Source organism: Pollachius pollachius, assembly GCF_949987615.1.
Source record: "Pollachius pollachius genome assembly, chromosome: 8".
Taxonomy (NCBI): domain Eukaryota; kingdom Metazoa; phylum Chordata; class Actinopteri; order Gadiformes; family Gadidae; genus Pollachius; species Pollachius pollachius.
The window spans coordinates 25,843,975-25,855,072 of record NC_136941.1 but is presented as its reverse complement, the minus strand read 5'-3'; the positions used below and the strand labels follow the sequence as shown (position 1 = coordinate 25,855,072).

Here is an 11,098-nt window from a genome sequence, read left to right as displayed (position 1 = left end):
TGAATGAATTAAATCTTCAGCTGCACGGCAAAGATAAGCACCTACCTCACCTGGCAGACAAAATCACTGCCTTCTCCCAAAAGCTCGAGGTATGGGGAAGGCGCCTCGATCAACAAAATATAGATGTCTTTGAGAACCTGAGAGAAGTTGCTGAAACCACTGATTCTGGAGCCACCACAGTGATCCCATGTATTAAGCAGCACATCTCTTCCCTGAGAGGACTGTTTCAAAAATATTTCCCGATCAACAGTGCTCAGTATGACAGGGTTATGGATCCAGTCAATGCAGCAGGTTGGTATTTTGACATTTTATTGAATATTATACTCATATTATACATGCATTTTATTTGTTATATGGTACTTACTAACTGGAATGGATTGTTGTTAAACGGATTTCTTTGTTTATTATGCAATAAAAAAAAGTAAGCCTATTTATTCATATTCCATCTGCAGCACCTGCTGATTTTAGGTCTGCTGAGGAGGACCGGTTCATTGAAATGACATCTGACTCCACCCTGAGGCTGAGGTTTACAGCTCAGACTCTTTGTCTATTCTGGCTTGGAGTGGAGAGGGAGTATCCACTCATTGGGCAGAGAGCTGTGTGCATTCTTCTTCCCTTTGCCACATCATATCTTTGTGAGATGGGCTTTTCAGCTGTTGCTTCACTGAAAACCCAGTACATATCTCAGCTAAACATTGAGCATGACTTGAGGGTGGCAGTATCAAGCCTGCAATACCGCTTTGAAAATATGTGTAATGCAAAACAGGTTCATTGCAGCCACTAATGCGGGGGTAAAACTCATTCATTCTCACTTGCTCACCTGTCTTGCCAAATGCTTTTCTCTTCTTTTCAACAGATTGCAAAGTGGCACTGTTATTTTCTCTATTTTTGAACTTGCTGTTACTTTGTTATTGAGTTAGAATTTGGATACAACAATGTTAATGTTACTTCAATAAATTTGAAAATGTTAAGCTTGGCGTATTTCATTAGCATTGTGTTGGGGCTTGAAATTTCCCCTAGTCCAAAGTGGGGATGACCGAAAAAGTTTGAGAACCACTGCCTTAGACGCACAAGAATGAATTAAACAAATTCATCCATAGAATTAAAGGAATTAAACAATCGAATATGCAGATATCTCAGCATATGTCTTAGTTATAAAAAACAGCCTTTTAAAATATTTTCTGAAAAAATTAATATTGCATTGGGTAGCCTATCCCAAAGTTCTGGGCCAGCAGCCCAATGCTTCCATCAAAACATATATGAAAGTCATTCACAAGATTTTAATAGTCACAGTTCATCTGTACACTTACACCCATTGTGTAGTAACATTTGAAAACAGATATCTAAATAAATGTAGATGCACTTTGTAACACAACGCTTAAGTCTATATTCCAATATAAAAACAATGCAATCTGGTTAATGCCATAGGGCAGTTAACATTGTAATGTTTAAAAAATGCTTTATATTCCAAGAAAAGTTACAATTAAAAGTATCTCAAATACTTCCTGCTAACAGTGCTGAGGCCTCTGACTGGTTGGCTGTCGAGGCTTCTTGGAGAGACTCATACAGATGATAACTCTGTAGATCCGTCTCTGCACGCAAATTTATTTTCTAAAAAGGAAAAAGGATTAGTTTTTATTGTTTGTCTTAAGAGGTTTAATGACAAGGACATCTATGATTTTCTATAACAGATTAATAAATGACTAGGAATTGACACATCCTTTAAATCATTCTGTGAGGCAAATCGTTGCTCTTTCAATCTTTTTGGCAAGTGATGAAGAACGGCTGACCCATGACCATCTTGATAAAAGGGGTGATGGGGTTTACCTGGAAGTCTCTGATGTAGGTTAAAAAGAAGCTGACGAAGGCAAAAGCAAGGGACCATTCAGAGATTGTGCTGATGATGTGAGCAGTGTAGCCCTGAAAGACATCAGTCATATTAGTACAGAATCAGAGAACATGTTACAGTGCGGGCGACTAAAGGGTCAGTTTAAGGATGTCTGTGATGCAGAATGACTGACCGTCTCCCCTGGGATCCAGTGTAGTTTGTGAGCTACATCAACTCCGGGCAAACTGCTGTACATGATAACAGATGAAACAAACACTTGAAGTGTAACGTCAAAGAACACAATGGGATTCAAAGGATTTAGCAAAACAAGTATACATCGTAAAGCAATAATAAATGCAGCATCACTTGCACCATTTAATATTAACCTTGCATTATCGAGGATCGTCCTCACCGACTCATTTGTTAATTATGTTCTCTTTAAGACCTCTGTGGGGAAACTGTGTTTTTTATTCTTTCTGAAAGCCTACGTTCTGCAACTCTTTTAATGTTCCCGTAGCGAGAGGTTATGCCGATGATCAGATGCACGGCTGCTTGAGGCCAATACATTCTGATCAATGAAAGCAACGGCTTTCTGCTCACTCTATTGTCAGTGAAACAAATACAAGTGGAAATACTGGAGAGACTGTTCTTCTCTCCACTATTAAGAGAGTCAACTCAACGTTTCCTTGGTTTGACTCTCTTGACAAAATCCTTGGTACGTAAACCATAGCCGATCAATTTAAAGAGTTCAATGCAGAATTAAAGGATACTGATGATGATACTGGTTATGGACCACACTCCTATGCTGAGACGGACTGTGAAGATGGTCTTGCTGTGCACGTGAGGCTGCATGTGGTAGGAGAGCAGAGTCTGGCTCAAGATGTACAGAGCCCCCACCCCGAAGGTCATCACAGCCCCCACGATGTGCATGTAGAACAGCGTGGTTTTCTGAAACAAAGACGGTTTACATTTAGAGCATTTCAATTCTGCACATTTCAGAACAAAAAAACAGTTGATGAATCCTTGCAGAGAAAAATGTCAGGGGTAAACTTGAACAATTTTGATGAAATTCGCTGTTTTAAAAAAGACATCTCGCAAGGTGTTTCCAGGCTCAGAATGGGCCTTCGGGGTTGACTGGGTACAACATTAAGCATGATGGCTGATACACGCTCATCTCTTCTGAATGTAAAAACATCACCACATCTCATAGCCCATTAAACGTTAGTACATGCCGCGGTTGTTCTCCATGAACTAGACAGGGCGCTAAACCGGCTGTTGAGTCGACATGTTTAATTTCAATCCACCACAGATTAAACTGAGTTGATGATTTGTACTCATTGTGTAGGCTATTCTGGCTGTACTATTGTACTATATTATTTGCCGATTGAAGGACATACACATTGGAGGTAGAAGACAAGCAGTCACATGAAGTAGTTTCATTGGAGGAGCCGTTTCATGAGTGAATGTATAAAGAGGGTCTGGTTCTGTGTGGAAATTACTTTACATTGATCAGTACGCTCTTCAGTGCTGGTCAGCTAATGGCGCGTTTCCGGTATGCAAAGGTTCGGTTTCGGTATGCACGATTCGTGTTTCCCACCGCCAAAAGTGGGCGGGCGCGGACCTAGCCCTGATGAGCCATACTCATCTCGCAGTACCCCTCCGTTGGGGTACTATGACAACTTCGAGCTACACACGCCGTCCGTTGTTTGGTCGACAGAATCGTGACTTCCGTGCAACAGGGGGACAACGGCGAAAGCTTTGTTTATTTTGCCGTTCTTCTTGGACGTTCTACATTGTTGCTCATTGTTTATTGTGTCGCGTTCTTCTTTTTCCTTGGATTTATCAGCAGGCTACACTGTGTGGGGATACTATGAGGTCACGATGCCGCAGCGATCGACATCCCCACCCTACCATAAGGGTACTTTCGGCGCTGGAAACATGAGCCGTAACTGAAGGTAGGCAAAACCGCACCTTCACTTCTGGGCCAAGGGCTTGCTGTGCCGAAGCACTCCCGCCGGTGGAAACGTGCCATAAGACTGACTTCAATAGGCGCTTGGTTGGAAACTACTGCCTCTTTTCCACAGACAGTACCAGCTCAACTCGCCACAACTTAGCGTGGCATGACTTGGTTTGCTTCCAGGCACGTCGCGTTTCCATCTAGAATAGTACCTCTTCAACGTGCGTGGGTCGCATGGCATGCATGCGCGAAATTGCGTATGCTTATCCACGAGACACATAAAAGACAGGGCTACACACAGGAGCGTCTCCACCTCTGTCACGGCCCACGGCGTGTTCTTGCGCGCTGATCCTGCGTTGTTTAATAATCAATCTGATGCTAGTATTGAAAGATGCCGGGGTGCTTTCTGGGGTCACATCATGCATGCATCATGTATGACTTGTAAACTGTATGACTTTAGTGCCCTCGTAGTTCCTTATCTTGAATGTGATATCTTACGTTGTGGGTCGCCTATAAAATGTAACATCGCTTTCTGTGACAAGTTGCTCATCTTGTGATGATATGCTATAAACACTGCAATAAACTATAAACCCTCTTTTCATCAGAAGAAAAATCTTACATATCGCTTTCTGTGATAAGCTGCTCATCTTGTGATGATATGCTATAAACACTGCAATAAACTATAAACCCTCTTCATCAGAAGAAGAATCTTACATATCGCTTTCTGTGATAAGCTGCTCATCTTGTGGCGATATGTGATAACACTGCTATAACGCGGAGAGAGGCTGCGATTTCAGATGTCTGTTGTCAGGCTCGGACACCCTGCTTGTCCAGTGGCATCAGGGTGCATTCACACTACATGCGTCCGTCGACGGATCTCATTGACTTTGCAGTGGACGCTCTCGAAATGTATCGTGGGTCTGTCCGTTCTGTCTGCTCTGTGGCCGGCGTTATAAAGTGGAGAATTTTTAAACTTTTAATGCAGTGACGGATCCGTCTGCCAATCAGATCGCGGTTATGCAAATTACACTCCACGTGACTACTGGATCCATTTTGCAATAACAAGCATGAAGAAGCAGGAGAAATCTGGGAGTTTTTTTAAGAAATGTGGAATCAATAGGATTGTTTGTAGTCAGCTGAACTTTTATATTTATAGCCACACATCGGCTCTGTTAGTGGGAAGCGATTTGATTGGCTTCAGGCTGCGTCTACCAAGACTAGTCCCCTATACGTCAGACAAGCCCTCGGCCATCCGACGACGGACACATCAGTAGTGTGAATGCGGCCTCACTCTCTGGCCAATCAATGGCCAGCAGCCTGTTTACGTCACACAAAAGTACCGGATCAGCTCTCTTAGAACCTCAACGGAGGTGGGACTAAAAAAAGTATCAGGTACCATATTTTGGCGATCGAAACACAAAAAAAAGGTGTGCTGAGTCGAGGCGAGTTGAGCTGGTACGGTCAGTGGAAAAGGGGCATACTAGTGCTACAAAGTACCGCCTGCTGGCCAAAATACCACATTGCACCCAAAATACTACTCTGCTCGGGCAGAGCCGTCTAATCCTGATTAGAGGATTGAAAATGGTTTAACTCGGTCGCACCTCCAGAGCGGTCACAGTATAAGTAGTAAGTATAACTCTTGGGACCAGGGGATAACTCATTAATATGCTAATGTACAAATACATATCATTTTCTTGTGGTAGGGATGAGGACCCCACTCCCAACCACTCTCGTGGTATACCACCGTCACACCCTTCAGCCGTCCGACTTCATATGCCATGGATAAAATAGCCTGGACTCAATTTGAACGTCTCCTTCATATATAGTGAACTGTGGATATCACTCAAATGCGGGGTTTTGAGGAGGAGGCTCAGGAGTATGAAAAAAAACATTGCTAACAAAAGAAGATTTTTTTTATCCTTATAATAACTGAATCAAACGGGTCCGAAACACGAGCATCCATAGAACAATACAACAACTAGTTCGATTTTAAGGGCACTGTGTGCCGATTTTCACCAGTTTGCAGCCATGTTATACGCACAACGAGCAGTTACCTGAAAGTTTGCAACAACACACATGCCAGAGGAGCTGATGGAGCCCAGAACCAGGCCCAGCTTGTTCAGTTTGTGGAGGGACCTCTCCTCCGGGCCCAGGAGAGCCTGCACCTGCTTGTAGCGGACGTATGCGTTCGCTATGCCTGCAGTCACAGAAATAACCAAAGGCACTTCCTCTTGAGAACTGCATGACACAAGTACAGTACATTTGATGCACTTTTTTTTGTTGACAAATAATGGAAGCAGCGTTGCTAGTCATTACCTAGGAATGCCGACACATCCAGCATCAGCCCAAACAAACACCTTTCAGGAGCGACCGTTCCAGTGTCACTGTCATACACAAGAAAGATGTTACACACACACACACATATAACCATAAACATGTGCAAACACACACACACCAACACTGACCTAATGTAGGGCACCAGAGGGTCCACATGTCTCAAGGTCACAGCTGTGATGTATGCGAAGATGAAGGTGGCTGCGGTCCATGTTACCAGAGCGACGGGCAGCACGGTGAGGCCCTGCTGGATCCACCACATGGCCGTCTGGAGTCACACCGTGATCGGGGTTCACCTTACAGCAGTCGGGCTAATGAAACTTCAGCACCTTCAGGGTTGGAGTAAAGTCGTATGTACATGCCTTTAAAAAGGTATGCATGTACACATTCATACACGCAAACGTAGATATAGCAACGCATATTACGTCAATACAGGGGGTAAAGGGTAATGTCACGCAATAGTTACATTATTATCAGCCACACTTTGACCCAACAGAATCATATAATTGGTTTCTGGTTTACATAGTGATACAATTGAAAACAACGAGGAAGGTTATCACGTTCAACTCATCGATATGGGGCTTGGTCGTTCTGTGTTCAAAGACGACACAACCTGAAATAATCGACTAGTGATTAGAAACCACTGATATGATAATTAAAACCATCCACTGGGTCTGGTGTCTACCGGGCAGAGGAGAGAGGAAAGCCCGTCTGACCTGAGAGTCGCATCAAGGCGGACAGAGGCGAATATCTCCAAAAAGTAATGTACCTACCCCGAGTTACAGGAACAATTTGGTGAGAAATACGTGAGCCAGTAAGGTATGTATGGTATCGAGTCGCTATGAAGACAAAAGAAGGGGGAAACAAATCTCGAGGCTCGTGCTGGTTTCAGTTCCCTAAAGCCTCACGAGACGCTCTGCTAGGTCAGACTTAATGAACAAACCTCATTACCCTCCGCTTACTTCAAAACAACTTTTCTCTTTGGTTTCGTCGATCATACGGTTCAAAGTAACGCAGTGCAGCCCTGATTAACTTATACCTTACCCGCAGAGTCCTGCCATCTGGTCGGAATTGTGAACAAAACTTCATGCCCTGGCAACCCTCTCATGTCCTCGCATCCCTCTCATGTCCTCACATCCCCCTCATTTCTTTTGGGTTTGTTTTTGACTTCTGTTTTCAGCTTCTTCTTCTACGTCTTGGACGTTTATTCGTGTTCATCAAAGCCGATATGATGCTCATTACCGCCCCTATTTGACTGGAGGTCGGAACAGGAGCTACTGGGTAAAATAATAACATGAAATGTAATAGTTTGAGATACTACGAAGGAGGGGAACGCGTTATTCCTCTGATTGTGCTCTTTACTTAGTATAGCTTGTTGAGCGTTATGAGCATTCAAATGTGTGACATGCATAATAATAGTTCTTAGGAAGCCAATAGATTATCGTATTAAACATGAACATTCTAACATGATTATGAATACGTTTTTCCATAATGTAAAAATCATATATTTAGTAGCCTGCAGGTTTCTAGCATTTATAATAAATATGTACTCTTCTTTAAATAAAACGTATAACTAAGAAAAACAACCGCACTATTCACAATTGCAATAATGACCAGCCTAATAATAATAAAAACTAGCCTGGTCCTAACAGACTCTTATTCTTCATTTAATTTGCACAGAGAGTCTGGACCCACTCAATTGACTAACGTTAACCCACTTGAAGGCGGGTGTCTGTTGAAGTTTAAAACTATTGGATCTGCCCAGTGCAACTCTGGATCTGCCATAACCAATCGCTAACCATCAGGGCTTTAGGTGTGGTCTTAAAATGCTTCTGTGATGAGATATCAGCAATGAAATGGAAGGTTGTTTGGGTTTTATTTTACCTTACATTAGCTGATCATGAGTTGTTGTTTTTTCTCTCTGTTTGGAATGACAAAGTTGGCTCCACAACGCCCAAACCTTGTCTTTTCCCTAGCTATTCAATAGTTCTCAGATGCAGTGCAGGTGGAGAAAGCAGCAGCTAGACCAACAGGGTTTCACGTTAGGTCTTAATGCTTCTGTAATGACACATTACCATGTAGCATTGTAAAAATTGTCTTCTTGTCTCATGAATTGTTATGAAAGGATGCAGGTTGAAACTAGACAGTCAGTGTTAGCAGCAGTGACCCTCAAGCAAGTAAATCTAACAGTGTCCTGGACATTGGGGAGCAAGCCATACTAGCCTGATCCAAAATTCATTGAAGTACAGCAGCTTCCAAACAGGAATTTACAGTTTCAGGCGAAGTGGTTTAGTCAATATCCATGGCTGTATTACAGTCCTTCAATCAAAATGGTAGTTTGTTTTGAGTGTGTCAAAGCCTACACCATCAAAAAGCCCACTCTGGAAAAAATGAATGATCCAGCCTTCAGCTTAAATGGTTTCAATTATTGGAAACATGCCACTGATAGCTTTAGTCGCCATCATGCCAGCAATGCACACTAGGGCTGGCCCGAATTATTCGAATACTCATTCGGAAAATTAGTATTCGAAGCTTAAATCAGTATTCGGAGCTTCGTTTTTTTCTGCTCTTGTCGTTGCTGTTGTTCATGTTCCTCGCCCTCACCATTCACCCCTATCTCCACACACTTCAATTCAATTCAATTCAATTTTATTTGTATAGCCCTTAATCACCATTACAGTTTTAAAGGGCTTAACAGGCCAAATATTTATGACACCCCCCTTTACCCAAGCCCCCACAAGGGCAAGAAAAAACTCCCTTGAAATTAGCAAGGAAGAAATCTTGAGAAGAAAAGCATAGTTGGGGATCCCTTCTTCCATGTATGGTCAGGAGTGCAATGGGTGCCATAATTGACATACAGGTAAATACATGCACATCATGTTAAAATGGTGATGGTGCTGGCCGGTTGACCATGAGGAGAGTCCAGGCATCCAGTCCAGTCACCGCAACACGCTAGAACAGACATAATAGCGAATTAGAACGGAACAGTACATAGTGGGAATGTATACTGCATTAATAAAAGCACAAACAAACAGAGTGGTCTTCACTTCGCATCTGTCGTTTTCACACTCCTATGTTCCAAATGCAAGATCGTAGAGGTGCGTTTTGAGCTTTCCTTTGAATAGCTCCACAGAGTCAGCTTCCCTGATCACTTGTGGCAACCTATTCCATAGGACGGGGGCTCGATAGGCAAACGCTCTCTGTCCAGCAGAGAGCGTTTCCCAGCATTTCTTTTTAACCTTCGGCAGTGAAAGAAGTCACTTCACTTTGCTCTTCATGGTACAGGCCTTTTATTCAAAACAAGATCATCTTTTTACCCGCTTATGCACCCACTTAATATTGTAACATGGAATGTACATGGCTTTCGCACACAAGCTAAAAAAATCAAAGTCATAAATCATCTCATTAAATTAAAGGCTGATATATGCTTCTTACAAGAAACCCACCTCACAAAGACTGACCTTGAAAATCTAAAATTTAGATGGAGTGAGGCGTTGCAATTTTAGTAAATAAAAACATCCCATTTATTCATAATTCATCTATCATAGACCCAGATGGAAGATATTTAATCATCAATGCAACTATTAACCAAACAAAATACAGCTTTGCAAACATTTACGGTCCTAACAATGACAAACCCGATTTTTTCCACAATGTCTTTTCTTTACTCTATAACTCAACAAACATTATATTAGCTGGAGATTTCAATACTGTCATCAACCCTACAATCGACCGGTCAGGCACATCTGGTAACCTAAGAAACTGGCACTCCACCGAAGTAATAAAACAATACATGATTGATTGTGGACTTGGCGATAGTTGGAGAATGCAAAACCCATCATCCAGATAATATTCATACTGCTCCTCCGTCCATCGATCCTCCTCCAGAATTGGCTTTTTTCTTATAAGCAACTCACTCTCCAAATTCACCCAATCACAATAAGTGACCATGCTCCCGTCGCCTTCTCATTAAACATGGCACTCCACCGAAGTAATAAAACAATACATGATTGATTGTGGACATGTTAGATCTCCGACAAGATGGCGCTTTAATTCATCCCTATTAGAAGATCCAGTCTTTATTACTATGATAAAAAAAAGACTGGGCACTCTTCCTGGAAATGAACGACTCTCCAGAAATCTCCCCATCACTTTTATGGGAAATAGGTAAAGCAGTTATAAGAGGAGCAATATATCATATTCATCATACAAGAAAAAGCAGCAACTAAAAGAAGAAATTACCTTAGAAGAGAAAATCACTTAACATCTCAGTATTCCAACAACCCAAACGAACAAACAAAAAATGAACTTAGACTACTTAAAACCCAACTAGAAACAATTATACACTGTGGCACCCCGACCCCCACCGGGAGGGCCCGGGGGTTTGTGGTGGAGGGCGTATACCACCGCCATCCACCAGCCGGCGACAGAGAGCAGCACAACCCTCAACCCAATCAGCCGGATGAGGGACACCTGGCCAGAGGGAGGACACGTGGACACAGACCTCTAAAAGGGGAGCGGTGGACTGACACGAGGAGAACGGAGACAAGGACGACACGAAGGCGCCAGAGACTACGAGGCTCGCGGAGACCCTAGCTCAGCAATAATCATACTTAGTGTGTTGCACGGCTTCAAAATAAACGCCGACTGCGGCTTTGACCCTTGATTCCTGTGTGGTTCCTACCGGGTATTGACATTCGGGGAAACGGGTTGCTACATATGGTGGAGAATGCAGGCAATCTGACGACCCCCGCTACAACCCCCCTCAGCCGACATGCAGCACCCGGAGGAGAGTGCGGCGACGTTCGCCCAGCAGCAGTAGCGGGAGACCGCGGAGAGTCTAGCCCTGCTCCGCGAGGCCGTACTACAGCTCACCCAGCAGTCCGCCGTGACCGCCGACGCGGCCGCCGCCGCCGCCGCGACCGCCACCTCGACCACCGCCCCGACCAGCCGGCTCTCCAGGCTGGGTCCCGACGACG

General features: G+C 43.5%; 1 protein-coding gene across 2 annotated transcripts; it reads right to left on the bottom strand.

Moving 5' to 3' along the window:
- Window positions 1–306: 306 nt before the first annotated feature.
- Window positions 307–7,298, bottom strand: LOC307078884 (DNA damage-regulated autophagy modulator protein 2-like). 2 transcript variants are annotated; one of them, XM_079740893.1, is made up of 8 exons: window positions 7,164–7,298; window positions 6,251–6,448; window positions 6,102–6,169; window positions 5,840–5,982; window positions 2,599–2,776; window positions 2,022–2,104; window positions 1,828–1,920; window positions 307–1,611 (listed from the first exon to the last, which is right to left on the bottom strand). In XM_079740893.1, the coding sequence occupies exons 2-8, from the start codon at window positions 6,379–6,381 to the stop codon at window positions 1,495–1,497; spliced, it is 813 nt and encodes a 270-aa protein (XP_079597019.1). In that variant the 5' UTR covers window positions 6,382–6,448; window positions 7,164–7,298; the 3' UTR covers window positions 307–1,494. The 2 variants fall into 2 exon arrangements, with proteins under 2 accessions (XP_079597019.1, XP_079597020.1); XM_079740894.1 differs by lacking the exon at window positions 7,164–7,298 and adding an exon at window positions 6,893–7,139.
- Window positions 7,299–11,098: the final 3,800 nt, after the last annotated feature.